Source organism: Branchiostoma floridae, chromosome 7 (genome assembly GCF_000003815.2).
Source record: "Branchiostoma floridae strain S238N-H82 chromosome 7, Bfl_VNyyK, whole genome shotgun sequence".
NCBI lineage: Eukaryota > Metazoa > Chordata > Leptocardii > Amphioxiformes > Branchiostomatidae > Branchiostoma > Branchiostoma floridae.
This window is the reverse complement of record NC_049985.1, coordinates 4,849,229-4,867,964: the sequence shown is the minus strand read 5'-3', so window position 1 is coordinate 4,867,964 and position 18,736 is coordinate 4,849,229. Positions and strand designations below refer to the sequence as shown.

At 39.2% G+C, this 18,736-nt stretch overlaps 2 protein-coding genes across 5 annotated transcripts; one reads left to right on the top strand and one right to left on the bottom strand.

Annotated features, from left to right (window-relative positions):
• Positions 1–2,211: 2,211 nt before the first annotated feature.
• On the top strand, positions 2,212–18,199 carry LOC118419572. Of its 2 annotated transcripts, none has more exons than XM_035826017.1 (5): positions 2,212–2,347; positions 15,694–15,831; positions 16,562–16,675; positions 17,092–17,202; positions 17,714–18,199. In XM_035826017.1, exons 2-5 carry the CDS (start codon positions 15,732–15,734, stop codon positions 17,740–17,742), a joined length of 354 nt encoding a protein of 117 aa, XP_035681910.1. In that variant the 5' UTR covers positions 2,212–2,347; positions 15,694–15,731; the 3' UTR covers positions 17,743–18,199. The 2 variants fall into 2 exon arrangements, with proteins under 2 accessions (XP_035681910.1, XP_035681911.1); XM_035826018.1 differs by lacking the exon at positions 2,212–2,347 and adding an exon at positions 13,731–13,806.
• LOC118419567 lies at positions 7,084–10,682 on the bottom strand. Of its 3 annotated transcripts, XM_035826011.1 has the most exons (4): positions 10,441–10,682; positions 9,774–9,850; positions 9,091–9,131; positions 7,084–8,281 (listed from the first exon to the last, which is right to left on the bottom strand). In XM_035826011.1, exons 1-4 carry the CDS (start codon positions 10,627–10,629, stop codon positions 8,118–8,120), a joined length of 471 nt encoding a protein of 156 aa, XP_035681904.1. In that variant the 5' UTR covers positions 10,630–10,682; the 3' UTR covers positions 7,084–8,117. The 3 variants fall into 3 exon arrangements, 1 of the variants encoding a protein (XP_035681904.1); XR_004831630.1 differs by lacking the exon at positions 9,774–9,850; XR_004831631.1 differs by lacking the exons at positions 9,774–9,850; positions 10,441–10,682 and adding an exon at positions 9,567–9,756.
• Positions 18,200–18,736: the final 537 nt, after the last annotated feature.

Sequence of the window (18,736 nt, the reverse complement as noted above, 5' to 3'; positions counted from 1 at the left end):
ACCTCTCCCAACCAACAATAGATTTTTTTTTTCTTTCCGTCCTTTCACATCTTATTCTTTGACTTTAAATTCATTTTGGCATTCTATATATGGCATTAGTTATCTGTTTTCAGTCTACGGAATATTTGTGCTCATTTCACAGCTGCTTTGCACAATTTACTGTGTGGTCGAAAACTTTTTTTTTTTTTGGAAATGGCCGAAAATTGGTGCGAGCGCGGATGTCATCCATATAATCAAATCAACGTGGCCTTATTAGAAAACAAAGTATGACACAGAATGGCAGTTTCAGTGTAACTACAACGCCTGCTGTTCTTAATATCAAACATTTTTTATATTTCAGCCATACCATCAGGTATGGTGAAATATATTGTATTCGTAATGTTTCTTTCTTCTTTCTTTCTTTCTTTCTCCTGCCAAATCTTCAAATCGAATCAACTCCGCCGTTTTTTAACCGATTGACTTGAAATTTGGCACAAAGGTAGAGTAAGTCAATACCCTCAGGTGTTTTTTTTCATTTTTTTCATATCTGCCTTTGAAATGATTTTATTGAGGTTTTTGTCAATTTTTATGTATATTTTGGGCTCCTGTACCCTGGTATTACAGCCGAATGACATGAAATTTGGTACAGAGGTGCCCTGATCATATGCCCACCCAGATTTGATAACAGTTTTGGTATACGGTACAACAAAATGCTTAATTTTGCGATTTTTGGCCATTTTTTGACAAAAAAAGCACATTTTTGCCTCCTGTACCCTCGTTTTACAACCGAATGACCTGAAATTTGGTATAAAAGTGCCCTTCAATTTTGTGCGCATGAATTCAATAACAGTTTTTCCATACAGTACAACATAATGCTTAATATTGCAATTTTATGGCCATTTTTAGACAAAAATTGGACATTTTTGGCTCCTGTTCCCTCGTTTTACAACCAAATGACCCGAAATTTGGTAAAGGGGTGCTCTAGATATTTATCCAAATGACCCATGTATAATTTTTGGCATGGAACACTTTAAAATGATATATTTGGGAATTTTTTGGGTCATTTTCCAATGGCCAAAGGGGTCAACGACCTCAAGGCCTATTGTTGCATGAGGGAGATGGCTGAAATATGCTGTATTTGCTCTCAAGCAAATGTCGGCCTTTCTAGTTTACCTGGTGTGTTTGAGGCAGGCATCACAAGAAAAAACAACAAGGAAATCTAGTTTTGAAAAAACTATAAAAATTATAGGTTAGGGTTTTGGGGGTTAGGGTGTTGAATGAAGCTCCTTAACAATAGGTACATACTATCATCATTCTGATAGGCAAAACAGTTGGTCACAATAAAATTTCTGTGATTTTGCATGCGCAGAAGAAATTTGGAAGTCAAGCACCGGTGTCACAAAGCAACACGATTTTGCAAAAATATAGCAATGCAATTTTGAAAGAAAAAAATGCAATTTTGTGGGTCAAGCTGGTGTAACAAGGAAATGTGATCTAACAAAAATAAGGCAACATTTTAAGGCAATATGACTTTGCAAAATGATAAGTCAGGCAGTTGAAACCTTACAATAAAAAACTTTCAACATACATTTTGTATAACCAATGAAAATGGATTTTGTATGTGGTATAAGTTGAAAGTGTCAACCATGTATTGATCTCTCTATAGACATTGACCTTGAAAAATCTTTTAATGTCGATGTCTACAGAAAAATCAGTGACAATTGGGTAAATGCCAGTCTGGTGCGCCTTCTGCAATATGAAGTGCAGTTTTCAAAGCTACCGCTGGGAGCGCACCAGCATCAACATCACGCCCATCAACTTGAGAAAGGCTTCTTGATCTTGTCGACCTCTTTCGGTGTCAGTCAGAGACTACTGAAATCAAATTTGATAAACAGGTCGAAAGCCTTCGTCAAAGAAATAACATTCGGAATTTACCAAACGAGGGACGGGAAATGTTTCGGAGAAGGAACTTCGGCTCAGCAGAGCGCCAGTACTGTTCGTATGTTTCCGTGAAAAGGGGGCGTGGTTTCGAGAGAGATATCTACGGTGGCCCATCGATACAATTGCGTCGAGTACGGAAACCATTCTGCCGCCTACGCGCAGGATAAAATAGTGAATGCCTAGCACAGGAAATGATTTATATAGAAGTAAAAATGATTTTCAAAACAACACAATGGTTTTCGTACAAACCACAACAGTTTGCGTACGGAACGGATCTCTTACGCGACTTGATTTCTATGATGCAATGGGCCACCGTAGCTATGAACACATTACCGTGTTTACTTCCCGTCTGAACAGAGCTGCTCACTTCCTCACCAACCTCTGCACGGACCTCTCAAGCTAAGGGCTAGCTGACATTCCAGCTCCGGTAAGTGTGAAAAATACGGCTTAATAAGGTCAAGAACATGGGCTTTCCCGTTTTTCTGCTCACTAGGCTTTGTTTTAAGCTAACTTGAGGCACGAACAGGGACAGATTTTTGTGGTTTGGACCATTTTTGTGCAGACGTTTTCATTCAGGAGTGCTGCCTGAACTTGTTGATGAACCCGTCTGTGCAGAACCCATGGTTTTTCACTTCTGTTGCTCTCCTTTTCCACGTAAGAACGACGCAGCCATGTCTATAACTGAGAAACAGCTCTTGTCTCGAATTGTTTCTTGAAGATTTACTGGATGGTGAAAAGTTAAGCGTGGTTCCTCACACCTTAATTAGTGGAAGAACTGGTCCGTAAAGTTTGGAGGTGGGTGCGGGGTGGGTGGTGTGCTGACATGGCTGGGGAGTTTATAGAAAGGGGGAAAACTCATTTTCTAGTCAGCTTATTGATTCGTACCTTTTACCTCACTAGTCTAACAAAGGCGCAGTCTGGAAAGGTGACAAACCTTTGGACCATTTTCCAGACGGAAGTTCTTTCTCCTTTTGTTCTCGTTTGCTGTTCAAATGTGTGGGCGTCCAGATTACACACATGACATCATGGCTTCTTGAAATATTTTGTACCTTTCGTCTGATTCGAATATTTGCCTGAAATTCTGCCAAAAAGTGCTTTAAACTTCGCATATTTCACTGTTCACATTGCTTTCAGTCTTACAACATTGCATTAGAAGTTAGAGATTTTTTCTCTTCTTCAAGAGGGCAATAACAGATGGCATGTTTTGTCTCTCTCTATTCATGAACTTTCAAGTCCCACAGACAATGTTGTACTGAGACTGTGTAGTGACACTGAATGATTTATAGTTTACAAAAATGTCATAAACACAGACACAGATGCAGATTCACACATAAACAGGCAGGAAGGCCAAAAACAAATGCATGTACTTGAAGAACTAGGCCAAATGTTGGTAACTTTATACTCTATCATACAGGCGTATAAATGATGATGTCATCGGGTTGCAACATGAGAACTTGACGTCCTTTGTCCATGTCTCTGCTGTTTTCAAAGCAAAGCAAAACGTGCATGTTTTATGTTGCCTTGGGTCGTATATAGACCAAGGACTCAGCGTATTTGCACTGCAGTTGTTTTTGTTGTCCAGGGTGTTTGTCTGTACTCAATCCACAGTCCCCTTATCAGTAGGGCCTATATCATGAACCACTCCAGCTGTTTGTGAAGTGTCTGGGGAGGGTTTTGGAGAAAGTGAGAAACACTCACTTATAATTATTGTCAGAATTTTAAACATTCGTGGAAACACAGGAAATTCAGTCCAGTTTTAAATTTTGCCCTCTCCCCAGGCCTTAGGGACCAACCACTAATATTCATATTGGGGAATGCCACCTATGACACCGCAATTATCATTGTTTGTTTTTTTGTTGTTAAAAAAACTGTTGAAAAGACATATTTCTTATCATGTACTTATTGATAAACTAGAAATGTTCAGTACATTTTTACCTGGTAGTGAGACAATTCATGCACTGGTGTAGCTAACAAATATTCTGCACATGAGCAAAGTCATTTTTGTTGTCCAAAAGGTAGCAGAGTTGAGAACATAGGCATAAATACAGTCAAAGGACTGATACATCTGGACTTTGTTGACAGGCAATAACTAAAGACAGGATTCTTAATGGGAAAAATCATGTAAGGGACCACCAAGAAGTGGCCAGGTTGTCTTAATGTAGAGGAGGTTTTGTTGCAGTCTATAGACATTGTAGGTGGCGTCACCGAGACTACACACTTTAACCCTTTCAATACCGAGGACGGGTGGAAGTTGGCTATGGATGAATGAACCATTATGTTCTCTTTCCTCCTTCCATTTACAACCCATAGAAAACGAGACACTGTTACTTAAATGTGTGTTCAGTGTTGAATTACATGTTCCCCAAATAGGTAGGAATAGGGCGGTACAGGTGTACCTGTATTTATGTCACATAACAGTGGTATTCTTGTCACAGTTGTTGTCCATGTGTATGGTGCTGAACGGTTCAGTGCCGCCATAGTCCAGCCTGTTTCTGACCAGGTGAAAAGGTAATGTATTACTATTAGTTGTTGGACAGGAAAGTCTTGTTTGAAGGGGCCTGCATGGGGAGGGGGGTCCTTACAATGATAAGTTCAGTAGGTTAGCCTTAAGAAACAGGGACACCCACTATTCAATAGTTCTCATAAATGATAGAAAAAGTAGTTTGCCTAAATAAAAATCAGTTTCAGAAACTTAGGAGATGCCTGTATTTACACAGTCTAAAAATCTATCTAAAAATACCAGAGATATGAAGTAATGAATCAAACATGCTAAAAACTGGCTAAACATGTCATTCAAATTTTTTTCCTCTGGAATACTACTATTTAAAATTTCATTGCCAAAAATCTTGCATATTATATTAAAATGGACCTTTAAAGCTCAGGATCTTGTTGAGGTGAAAGTTTTCTCATGTTGGCACTTCTGTATAATATTATTGACATGACAAAATTAAAGAGAGACTCCTGTCAAACTCAAAGCCAGAATTTGTACAGATGTTAGGAAATTTTAACAGGAAATTCCAGAGGGAAAAGGGCCAGCAGAAACCCTGGCACTGCCTGTCCCCAGTAAGCCAACATGGCGTCCCAGGCATAAACAGTTTTCTTCTAGTGGCCTTGATTTTTATCAAGTCGAAAGTTAAACCAGCTGGCAGGCAAAGGTTGACCTTCTTGCTATGTAGAATATCTGAGAGGTTGGTTTACTGCACAAGGTGAACTCAGGACTGCCTCTGACCTATATTGTAGTTCTGTACATCGATATGCAAAAATTCAAGATTTTGCTGATTGTAGCACACCACTAGATAAGCATTTTGCCTCAAGCTATACATACAGATGCCAGCTAAAAGCAGCTACTCGGTATGTTGTCTTTGTAGAGCCAAAAATTGTTTCCATGCATTAGTGTTCACAAATGACAATTTGTTGTAGGTAATTTGGTGTGACTTGGTAATGATGTATGTAAAATGCAGTTGACCTTGGTGTGTCTGAGTACTCAGTAGACCACCTGCTCGTATTGTGTTCAAGAGCTGAGTTGTGAATACTGATTGTAGCACTACAGACTTTTGAACCATTTTGTAGTCGCTCAACATCAGAAGGCCTCCCAAATATGTTCTTTCAATCTTTGACATTTGTAAGCTGAAAGTTTAAGACATGGGAAGTGTACTGTAGCAGCCAGACCTATTTAAGTGAGTGTCCCTGAAGAAAGCCATGTTGTCTGGGCTTCATAATGGCAGAGTGTGTGCTTAATCTTATCAGTGGGTAAGATCTATTAGCCAAGGTTACAGACTGCTGAAAGATTTATCCCATATTTTTCTGAAGGTTTGGGACTAAATGAATCATGCATTGCCAAATGATCTTCAAGCAAGTGTGAAGGCAGAAAATCTTATCATTTCAAAGTCTCATTAAAGGGGGATTCCACTCATGAAACGAGTATTTTTCCCATATATATTACACTCTTCGGAATACAAATGCACCCGACTTTTGACTAAATCACCACGACTGACTTTTCGACCAAACACTGTTCTAAACCTATGAACCCCCATGCGGGACCGCTTCCAATTCTCGGCTTTGACCTGACGTCACGGGTTTTCCAAATATGGGCATCCGCACAGATCAAAACACGAAGCAGACGACAAAGTGTCATGGCGGACTCCGGCCGTGCGTGTCTCAGACGAGTTCGACTCAGACGACATTATGCCATACGCATATGAGCCTGAACGTGATTCTGGAGAGTCGGAGAGTAGCGATGAGAACAATCAGCCTGCAGAAGCCTTTGCTGGGACCGCCACGCAACCAGGGGCGGCACGGGACGGCCGGGATTACGAGACGGAGGGTTGCATGCATGCTAGCGCCAAGAAGCATATGGTGCAGATGCGATGACTACAACTGCAGCCTACAGTGTGTGAGTGTATGTGTTGCCACGACCTTCGTGAGCTGACAGATCCCGTGGACCACAGCAACCCCGATCGCAGCGGTATGGGCGTCGGGAGCGGCCGTAGCCAGCTGAAATGCGTCAAGATACACGAGGAATTCCATCCCGTCTCATGAGGTCTGCACTGAAAACTGCACTTATATTATCTACAGTGACAAAATGACTTGAACTGGAAGATGTCAGGGAGCCATTGGGAAATAGGTAAATGTAGATTTTGTGTTTCTGTTCCATTTATTTTGCACGATCTGTGTGTGGGGTCGCACGATGGTGAGCTTACGGAAACATAGCCACATGTGGTCGAATTTGTGACCTGTATATAAATCTAGCAGGACTCGAAATACTGTTTTTTATATACCTGCACTGGTGCAGGTAGCATTGAAAATTACCTGCACCAGACAAAATTTACCTGCACCATTCTGAACTTAGTAAGTATGAATCATACTACAATTTTTCAGGAACCTTTTTTCACTACAGTATATTACCTGATATGTTGTGCACCTAAAAGTTTTCAAACCTCGTTTCCGGTTTTTTGTGTGAAGAAATGGACAGTTTTGTGATAACTTGTGCCACCAATTTAGTGTGAAAAGTTGGAAATGTTTGGAGGGGGGCTGTTAGGGCAATACCAAGATCCGAAAATAACCAGATTGAAACAAAGTGGCAAGAAGTGTACTTGTTGCAATCTTTTAATACAAAAAAAAAAATATAACATTACAATTTACATGCATTTTTGTTTCTCCCAGAATCTTACAACTGTGAGCGTACAGACAGTTTTCGTGCTGGGTCCACAAGAATCATCTTGGGAGATCAGTGCGGTGCATGGTTCCAGCCTGTGCAGTCACCAAAATAAGACAGACTTATCCCTCTAAAGATGAGACTAATTACATAGGACATTTTCATGTTAAGATATTTCGCCACCACATGTTCAATTGCTAAATTGATCTGACGTTAAACCAGAGAGTGAGTTTTTACTGTTAGGGTTATCCATTCTTGTTAAGCTTGGGGTTAGAATTAGAATAAGGGTGAGGCTTTACTGCTAAGATAAAACAATCTTGATAACAGTGTTACACAGTTTCCACATTATTTGCACTATAACAGGTGCATTCAACCAAATGCGGACATCTATCTACCCCTCACCTGTATAAATTTATCTACCTATCCATGCTTTATACAACAGGCCAAATAGAAACCTTGAAGTAAATTAAGTATCCTTATTTTCATATTCCTTTGAACTAGATATACAGCAAGAAAGACATGTATATCATATCAATATACAATTACATTTCTGTGTAATTTTCACAAATAGGCAGGGAAAACTTTGGTGGATACACATATATTGTTGTAAAACAGCATTTGTTTCTGACATATGTAGGCAGGATATTTATGAATAAAATGATCCACTGGATATACAATGGGAACTTGTCCTTATTAACATAATAATATAGCCTGTCATATAAAATCAGTATATCAGGATCTACCTGGATTTGACCTGAAGTATATGGGCTACTGCCAACATGTTCAAGTTGCATGTTCATGAATTAATATTTATATTTTCACATTTCTTGTGTCTAAGAGAAATAGCAGCAGCAGTTTTGAAACGTTCAAAACAGAAACTACATGTAGTTTTGTCATATAAAGCATGTATGCTACAAAAAACATAACAAAAATGAGAAAACATGACCATGAAAACAGTAGAGTTCCAAACGACACTTGTTTACTAGCCTGTAAACCTTGAACGGTACTGTGCAATTGCAGTTTTATTGTCTGGCCTGGAAAGTCAGGCTTTTGGAGCACCTAGCCACCACAAAACTCCCGACGCCTGTGTATGACAACCTTCAACACCTTTCTTTTTGAAAGTGTAGTCCTGATTCTTCTCATAGATGTTTTTGACCACATAGTCTCCTAGCCTCTTACTGTAGTCCAACCGCTGCCTTAGGTCAACTGCAAAGAATATATTCTGAAGTCAACAATGTTCTTGTGATTAAGATATTCATTGATGACAAAATAATACTAGGCCACATTTGCATCTATGTTAAAAATGACAATCATGAATAACAAGAGAGGCTGAAATTTACAAACTCCATCTCCCTTTCCATGCAAAAACTGACTCTTCCATGTCAACCTTTTGCTGAAATCGACCATACATGAACTATTAGTATGATCTTAGTATTACAACATCACCCAACTCCAAGATGGCTTTTCTGAATATAACATCCATCAAGCATACAAGCAAGCAAGAATGGCTTCTGGGCTGCCTACAAAAGAATATATCACTTATAACAGTGCTTAGCACATTTCTGCACCCAATATATATTAGTACTGTACTGACTATAATTCTTAAATCGGATATTTGAAAGGTTTTAAATATAGATTTACACTAGCTACTATACAGTATAGTAGCCACATATTCTTTTACATGCCAAAACAGAGAACATTTCTTATATTAATTTCAGAGTCACTCCCAGGAAAGAAGCAATTATAAGCTTGTCATGATAATGATTAGATTTTGCATGCACTACAAAATCTGTTAGTGCAATAAATATTTTGGTTTGACTTTGAGGTATACCAGTGCCTAGTCCATTAGCCCAAATCATACACTTCTGTCAATCTTTTTTACCAGAACAAGTAATCTTACCAAACATATCATGTCCCTTGACAAATCCAGTGTTGTCATTTTAAAAAATAAATATACATACATGTAATTAGGCACATGAGGACACTTTTCTACTAGTAATGAAATTAAAAATTACCTTTTGACTTGGGCTTTTCCTCGACCACGTCCTTCTCTTTTCTATCAAACAAAAACAGAAGTGGCAGTTATGCACCAGTTTATGCATAATTTTAAAGACATGGAACTCTATGACATTATTGCATGCTATGGAATTCTGCAAATCCTGCACTTCCGGTGTCTGCTATCTTAGCCAACCTTGGGAACAATTTCTTGTAAATTGTACAACTACAGGCAGTCGAGTGACTACCAGACATTTTGGAATGTACACAAAAAGTTTGAAGACCGTAGTTTTGGGGGATACAGAGATGTTAGCACTTGAATACAATGTAAAAGTTTGGTAATCGTATGTCAACAAAAATGGCGTGGCCGCGAACACTTCTGAATGCAAGGCCGATTTTGGGGCCCGATTTCTCGTAAACGGTATAACTACGAGCTTAACAAAAGTAGTCGAGTGACTATCAAACATTTAGGAATGCACACAAAATGTTTGAAGACCTTAGCTTTTCAGGATGCAGAGATATTATCACTGTAGTAAACTAGGTCATCACATGTCAACAAAAAAATGGCGTCGCTAGCCGAAAACACTCTGAATGCAAGGTCAATTTTAGGCCCGATTTCTCGTAAACGGTATAACTACAAATATAACGAAAGCAGTCGAGTTACTATCAAACAGTTAGAAATGTACACAAAACGTTTGAAGACCTTAGCTTTTTAGAATGCAGAAATATAAGCACTGTAGTGAGAGCTGAAAGTAGTCGCTTGTCGCCATACACGTGCATCTGACGTATGTCAAAACAAAAAATGGATAGCCTCAATACCAGACTGACTACGCTGGTTTCATAAGGAGAATAATTTGCCAAAGGCAGGGGTTTGCTACCAGAGAGGTTGGTCGGCCGCGGAGGGGAAATGTGAATCTAATCGTGGACTGACTCCCTTGGCCAATTCCCGATTTTTTTACCGAATTGTACGATCCACACACCCCCGTAGCAAGGCCTGGTGGAGGCTAAAAATGACGCCGCTAACAGTAAACACGCTACTTTCATGGTCAGTTTCGGGCCCAATATCTCGGTTCGCTGAGTGAGTGAGAGCAAACCGAAAACGGTAAAATTACTATCGGACATTTAGGAAGGTACACAAAAAGTCTGATGCTCAGCGTACCTCGGAATACAGAAATTTGGCAACTTTTTACGGACCATTCTGCTATCTAAAAATGACTATCTACATATTGGCAGATCGCTACAGAATGGCCCGCAAATAATGATTGGAACGCGTTTGCCTACCAGTTCTGATAGAGGTTGTGCACACATATTTAGTCTAGCCAAAAAAGCAATTCTGAGCATCTAACATCGAAATTTATGCCAGTACCAACCTTTTCAACTGGAAGAGTCCTTGGCGGCTTCGTCGATCCAGCCCGTCCGTAACACACCATGCGCATTGAATTCTGGGATTGTTGGTAAGGGACCAGCGGGGAATTCAAGAAGTCGATCGCTATAATGCACGCCCTGCGTTCAGGCTTCAACTCATGGTACATTTGACAAAACAAACTTGATTCAAGCATAACAATTTATTCTCTGATGAATTATGATACCCGCTTCTGGAGTGGAATGCCCCTTTAAGCTTTATAAGAGGAAACCTAACCACATACGAAATCAAAACAATCCAGCGGTTTGACACACACATGAATTAGACTATAATTGTTGTTGTTTTTATACTGAAAACATAATCTCTGTTTGTCATTGAGGCAAAAAGGGAGAAGCCACAGCGCTTACCATGACGCTCATATTCATGAGAGCTCATGCTGCTTAAGGGTGTACTAAGCTGTAACCTTTATGGTACGTCAAAGCAATTCTCTCCAGGAGAATCAAACACTCACTCAAAATGTCAAGTAGGTTTTACTGTCCTTCAAACAGAGCCACATATACATGTACTCGCTGTTCCGTATTGCATTTGTGAAACTTCTTACTCATAACTATAGACCTGAAACGAAATTTTTTTCTGTTCGTAAAAAGGCTATCTGTATCATACAATGGGAATATTTTATACTTGTTGTGTGCTACCTCCAAGGTAGACATAGCTTGCCATATGATACATCAGCCTTAGGGCCCTAGCGGGAAGTCTGTGGCACTTTATTATGTATCAGTGTGATGTTAACACTCACTCACTCACTCACTCACTCACTATCCATGGTTAAATGTAAAACAGGTTAAATCTCCAGGTATACATCATTATCTCCAGGTAGATATATCATTGGCAAGGCAGTATCAAAGAGGCAAACCAAGCAGTAAGCCAACAGGCTTTTGGACACTGGTTGGCCCTTTGGCCTTGCCACCGATAGGTCTGCTTGGAGTTTGTCAAACAAGCGCTGTTGAAGGCACCCCTTTTCCTGTTGCAGGAAGTCAGGGTTCATATGCAAATTACGTTCTCTCCCAAACTTGTATCCTTGCTGTTGTACACTACTGTATAACCTCAGCACCTCTTCCTGGGTGTATATTGAGGGCCTGCATGCCCTTTTCTGTTACCTATTTTGATTTCCCGTAATTGGTGGGGAAAGCCGCCTTATTCATGTGATTTGTAGCAAGGTGACCTTAATTTTGTGGTATTGCCTTCCCTCATTTTAATGTAATATGTGGGGCGTTCTTCAGAATTTTTTTGTAAAACTTGTACAGCAGATATTGGATCATAGAATAATGGTACAAGAACATGACACCACTTTTGGGTGGATAATAAGTTTATGACAATAATGACTTGTTGTAGTAATGTTTCTGAATGAAGACTAGTTTGCTTGTTTAATGTAGTGACTTCAGATGGGAGTGTAATTTGTGTTAACTGATCACATATAACAGTAACCAGGTTTAGACTTTATTTGGTTTCTAGGCGCATTTGAGAATCCAGACACCCACTCAATTAGCTTCGTAAGCTAGAGAGAGGGGCTGAGGTCATTGCTGAGGTGAATTGCTTTACGTGGGTGGATCTTTGCACAAGAGCACACAAACGTCAAGCCCTTTAGCTATGTATGAGGTGTATGTACATAAAAGGAACGTTATAGGTTGTATGTAAGATATACATTAGGTATATGCACTTTAAGTTTAAAGGCAAGCCCCTCAGTTAGGTATATACACTTTTACAGCCCAGGTTGTATGTTGGTACATGTACATGTTGGCATGTACAAGTCGTGAGGCATGTATCTTGTAAGGTACATGACATTGTACTTAGCCCCTAGGCCCTTGGTTGCATGTACATGTAAGGTATATGTACATAAAAGGCAAGGTTGACATAAAAGTATTTCCATAAATGCAGCATCAGAGTTGACAAGCTAAGCATAGAAGAATGCAGTTGCCCAGGGTTATTTGTTTTTGGTTCTGCACATTTCGGAATGTTCTGCATACCTGGGCCGGAGGTAGAAAATTCTTGACGTTTTTCGAATGAAGACATTGACCCAAACCATCTGGTTCTTAGTAATTTTACCACAGTAATTTCCCAGCCAGTTGTCATTTGCAGAGTTTCAACTCTCAAGTTAAAGCGAACAATTTGACAGCAAAGTTATGTCTTTGTCTGTTCTACACTAAATTTAACACTATATAAGATTTAATTAGGAATTGTTGAAACATGAAATAACTTCTTCATTCCTGCTTGTAACTTGTTCTTGAAGACAGGTTTGTGTCCTTGGGTGCACCAGGGCCTAACGCTGTCTGGCCCTGTCAGTTTCAAGTTTCACGTTTAAGGGACCATACATTAATCACTGGGGGTGGACTGGTGAAGAGAAGGTCTGGATCAAGGGTTTCTATGTTGCCCATCACCTTGGTGACAAATGCCCCCCCCCCCCCACAGAAAAGCACACTGACTCGTCTTCTGGCCCCCTTTCCACCATGCAGCAGTGCCCGAGCAAGCAAGATTGGATTTGTGACACTTTGTTTTAAAATTAAAGTTGGAACATATGATGCATGATGTAAATGACAATGAAATACGCAGAGTTGACAATACGAGTGATTGCTGTTGTTGTATCTGTGGTATTGGGCGGTTGATGCCTACCAGGACGTCAGTAGATTGGATCAAAAATTGATATTTAAATTAGTAGATCAAATTACTGGTTGATATGTAAATCAATCTTTTGCCAAACACCTGCTTTTTCCCTACCACTGCGTCACCATGACATTATCGTGATGCTCGTGTTAAACTCGAAGTTCAAATTTTCAGTCTCTTTTTTAAGCGACCTTTGTGTGGTCAACTTTGTTAACTTGTCATCTATTATTCTGTATGCAGCACCTGTTACAGGTGTGGAATATGTTAAGATAGATGGGTATGACTCACCCTCCCCAAAGGGTAGGTTATACCATTATTAAATCAGGGGGATTTCTGTCTATAACCCCTTTCATGTTCACAGGTTATGGGCATAAAACATTTAATGCATTTGTGCATAGTTTGTTTTTAGTGTTAACTAGCTTCAGCACAATATGTTAGTTAATATTCTGTAAAGCTGTAGAACTCACTGGAAGGGTTGGATTGAAACGCGTTATGCAACAGGTTCCCCATTTTAGGGCAAGAATGCGCCGTCCTTTGTAGAAGCCAGATCCAACCAGGTGATGCTCCATGACCTTATATGTGCAGAATTTCCTGCCTGGGTAAGCCAGGATGACATCACTCCCTCAAACCTACTTCCTGTTTCCCTGCATGTAAACGTGTTACTGTTAGAACTAGTGCCAACCTCCCAGCTGATCAGACTGTGCTCTTTCTCTGGGTGAGTGCATGTGTAGAATAAGTTTTTATATTGTGTATATAGACCATCTATACCTTTGCCAAGAAGGTTTAACTTAAAGTTTTGGGTAGCATTTTATTTATGTGGTTTAGCAGCATAACTTTAGGAGCTATGGATGGATTGTCATGAAATTTTGTACATGATCTTATCTTGTGACTAGAGTTTGGGCATCCTGGCAGCTTTTCAGTATACTGCAGCTGATCTTCTGGTATACTATTGATATCTCGTTTCTTGATATGTATTCTGCTACATGCAATCAACCATTTGTTAGTCTTTGCACATTTTTGTGGACGCCTATGTATAAAGACGCAATGGCCTCAATGCATGCTGTCTGTTACTGTAAATTCATCCATTTTTGTGGTGACTCGATTTTGCATCTGGAGGGAAATGAGTTTCTTTATTTAGTCTGGTAAGTTCACAATTGAAACAGTTCTGTAGTAACATTGCTGTAGTAATAATATACATGGTGTCATGTGGTGGAGAGATCTAAAATAAAACCACGATGGCACACATTCAAGGTTTACAGTATTACGTAGTACACGTTGTGCCTTGTCATCCTGTTGAACTATGTCTGAACCCTGAGCAATTAGGAAAATTGTCTCATGGCAAGGTTTATGCCTTTCTTTAATTTGTTCAAATGAAATGTGCACCCTTAGCTTTGATGGAGAGAGCTCAGTTCTAGGGGGATCACCAACCTTGCAATAATAGATGGTATCTTGTAAGTAATTCAGACAGCGGTAAGGTGAGCAGCATAAGAATGTGGGAAAGCAGTCCTGCTGCTCTTGATACAAGTGCATTCCATGCATGCCTGGTTACATGATGAACCTTTAGTACATGTGGCCATGGGCCAGACAAATTTGCATGGAGATGTGTAGTGTAATGTTAACATTGTCTCAATGTTGAAGGTTAAAAAATAATTCTTATTCTCAAAAAATTCTTAAAGAACTGTAACTTTGTGGCACCAAATTTCATTTGTATGGCAGCGTGAAAAGCAAGAGTTGGTGTATCTTTCAGTTTGTGTTTGAAATAACCGTAGTACTAGTAGGTATCACAGTGTCATTGCAAGACAATCAGCATGTGTTTATTGATTTTATGTCGAGATCTTAAGCTTGTTACGAAAACTACGCAAATAAAACAGCTGTGAATATTTCACTTGTTACAGTATTCACAGACTTACACAGCACACGATGTATATTTTAAGAAACATTTGTAATCTTTCTTAGACATCATCACTTCAGTACATCAGTGCTGCCGCTTGTATACATGTAGACGACTGATTGATCAGTTTAACTATTAATGTTTTATCTTTATGATATCAGAAGTGGATGTGGTTGACAAAGATGCATTGTAGCTATTCCACAAAGGACAAAAGTTTTATCTCTGTCCCAGTCCCTTGTGGTTGGATGTCACCAGAGACTGTAGTCTGTACAGTGTTCTTGCTCCCCTTGTTATCACTGGAAACTGTCTGCACACATTTACATGTACATCATACTCTCTGGGGAGATCTGGCATCTGTCACTCAGTACTTGTGGTGAATGACAACAGATACTGTGAGATAGGACAGGTTGGGATTTTGTGCGTGTGAAAAATTTGTGCGCAAAAACTTGAAAAAACAAAGTTGTGGAATATGCCAGAAAATATGTAGAAGTTTTCTAAAAATAAGTGGAGACTGAGAGGATGGGAATGGGTCAGGTCCAGATTTCATTGGCACATCGGGCCAAAACTTTAAAGTTAAGGAGCTGAGGATGGCATGTTTCTCTCAATTTAGTCGTTCTTGTTTCAGAACCAAATATTTGTACAAAGACATAGTAAGGCACCATTTTAATGGGTTTAATACTCAAATCTAATCATTGTCAATTTTTTCTGCAGTTTTTTCCGACGTCAAGTGACCAAATCTACCAGGCAGGATGAGTGACAAACCAGATGTGTCTGAAGTGAAGCAGTTTGACACTGGCAAGCTGAAACATGTGGAAACAGAGGAGAAGAACCCTCTGCCTACAGAACAAAGTAAGTTACAATTTGCTATTTACTTCTCAATAAGTAAATAAGATGTAGTAGGATGTGTGGAGTACTAATTCAGTAGAGGGCACTTTGTAATTTGTTATCAAAAGCGTGTAATGTGAACATTAATATGTAAAACTACTTCAGATTCATAATATTTTCCAGGGTTTTCATATTGTAGTAGGAGGGGAAAGGGTTTTTGCAGTGTTTTCTGTTAACTTAAAATAAGTGCAATACAGTAGTAATGTATTGAAAAAGCCCCTTCACATTGAATTTGTCATGTTTTCGCGAGGGGGGGGGGTCATCATGAAAATGACCCTATTAAAACCACTGGGAACATTTCAACCTGATCAAAAATATAAATTGGAAGCATTAGTATTACTGAATTTTCAGCACTGAAAGAATTTCTTACAAAACTGTCCTTTATGTGACTATATATATATATATATATATATATATATATATATATATATATATATATATATATATATATATATATATATATATAGTCATATAATATTATAATATATATATATATACTATGTGCAAAGGTATAAAGATCAAATTGACGTGCATTATATGCTGCTTTGGTGTAATGCCCCTCCCCAGATGAAATATTATCAATCTCTGTTTCACAGCATTTCTTTTAACCACTACACAAAAGAGAGGCATATGACCAAATGAATTTTGAGGATCAGTACGGTATTTTAATTCTCCAACTGTCGTTATTTCCCAGCCATTAACCAGGAGAAGGCATCAGAGCGTTCCTCAAAGATCCTGGAGGGTCTGGATCCATCCAAGTTAAAGCATGCTGAGACCAATGTCAAGGAAATGAAGCCTGATGCCGAGGGTAAGACAAATACTTGTCAAGACGCAGTAGTGTGCAAAGTCCAGTGTTTAGTGACACAAACTTGTGACCAAGAAGTTCGGAGTTCGAAGCTTCACTCACCCAATATACTACTGGAAAGGGTTGCTGTCCTTAAGATGGCACATTATGCTGACTGTGCGTGTTCTTTGTACTTGTTGAAAAGAGCTGGGAGAATTTACTAGTTATACACTTATTCAAGATCGGTTTATCTTCACTTTTCTATTCTGTAACTTTGCTCACTGTTCTTTTATATTGTCGGGTGTTTTTGCTTGTGTTGATAGGCCCATGTCATAAGCCTCTTCAATCCTATGCCTCAAATATGCTTCCATGCCCTAGACTATTTCCAAGATTATATATGGATGATTGTACGTATTTTCTCAACCATGATCTTGTTCCAGCCCTGCACCAAGACAGGGCTGCCCTGACAGCAGCGGCAGTGTCTGGGTTTGACAAGAGCAAATTGAAACATGCAGAAACTACGGAGAAAACCCATCTCCCAACTAAGGAAGGTGAGCATTCTTTGCACCAATCAATAACTTAAGTTAGTCATCACTTTCAGGAAGTGGCGCTTCAAAGGTTTTCCCATTTTTACCAAGAGGCCAGCAAAATTTTAGATTTTTTGTTTCTGTACTGTAAAGATGCGGTCTGCGGTCTGGTGATAAAGGTATCTACATTTTGTATACTGAAAACCAATGAACTTTTAGGTTCATGTTTCAATGTTGTCAAGCCTTCAAGCATGAGAGTTATCAAACTTATTTTCTTTTTTATTTATTCAAAATGCAACGGTACATTACACAGACCTATAGGCAGCACAGCTGATTGCATAGGTTTACAAATAACAAACTAGGAGGCGGATGTGTAAAAGATTGGTATTTTCTTAGAACTGTCATGGAGTGGAATTTGTTGCAAACAAGGACACTCTTCACCAGATAGCTTGAAATATCCCTTGCAGCTAGATGAAGAGCAGTTATACCAACATATAAGCACTTATTCATTCACTTTGTAACTTTGTACTTTCAGAAATCGAGGCCGAGAAGGCAGCCAAGTAGAAACAACGGGGCTACATCCTTCGAATTTGTAACCTTTTGTAGTCCAGTAATTTTTCTACAATTCTTAGTCTAGGTACGGTACGTCAAATTAACCTAGCGTATATCCTGGAGTGCAGCACAGCAAGGGATCGGAAATTTCTAACTAATTTTGGTATTGGTGATTCAGGCTTTTTCGGTGATGAATTTTAAGGCTTTGAACTAACTAAAGTTGCCAACTACAGAATCTGTAATTGGCTCCTTTCTTTGTTTCTGCTGATGTGCTGTTGACATCAGTTTTTGTTTTTCAAATTTAATGATTCCAGAAGGGTTGGTAAGGTAGGCTATAGAAGACGACTACAATATCATCAGTTTCTTGACTTGCCATATGCCAAGAAGGCGCAGAAGTTATGCTTAAATAACCTTTTTATAGGCTGAGGTAGCCTCTGGTACCAAACTTGTATTGACAAAAATCAGTTACTCAAGCAACTGGATATGATTTTGGAATCAGTCAGACGTTTCAGACAGCCATCTGGCGTCTTTCATCAGTGACACTGACGAAAAGCCAAAATCAAAATTCCAAAATCATAACCAGTTGCTTGAGTAAATGCTTTTTGGTTTATCTTATTACCTGGATGTCTACCCTTCATCAAACTTGTACTGGTTATAGGGTTAGGCAGCAGAGAGAGGGTTGATCAAAACAGGAACACTTTTCCACTGCAAGTTGCCATATCACCTTTATGCCAACTATAACTTGTTTAACTCTTGTATTCCTGTTACCGGTAACCATTCCAGTTGAATTCAAAGATAGAATGACTTGATATAGGTGCAAATATTATAAGCTTTTGGAGTTTTGCTCTATTAACATTCCAATTCCCTTACCAAGAATGACTCACAAGAAAGAACAAAGGTAATGCAATATGCTAAATCATAATACCGGGGTAAGTCTAACTTTACTATCCCTCAAAGATCTGAAACAGAATTAGAGGCAAACGAGCCAATGAGCTTTTCACAGTTT

Bases quoted from the DNA above. Each gene is read 5' to 3' on its own strand.
- LOC118419567 (XM_035826011.1), bottom strand. From the start codon at position 10,629: ATGCTTGAATCAAGTTTGTTTTGTCAAATGTACCATGAGTTGAAGCCT. The intron at 9,851-10,440 runs GTTGGTACTGGC...GACATACGTCAG, and splicing joins GGACTCTTCCAGTTGAAAAG to ATGCACGTGTATGGCGACAA. The intron at 9,132-9,773 runs GTCTTCAAACGT...TTTGTTTGATAG, and splicing joins CTGCATTCTAAAAAGCTAAG to AAAAGAGAAGGACGTGGTCG.
- LOC118419572 (XM_035826017.1), top strand. From the start codon at position 15,732: ATGAGTGACAAACCAGATGTGTCTGAAGTGAAGCAGTTTGACACTGGC. The intron at 15,832-16,561 runs GTAAGTTACAAT...GTTATTTCCCAG, and splicing joins CCCTCTGCCTACAGAACAAA to CCATTAACCAGGAGAAGGCA. The intron at 16,676-17,091 runs GTAAGACAAATA...ATCTTGTTCCAG, and splicing joins AATGAAGCCTGATGCCGAGG to CCCTGCACCAAGACAGGGCT.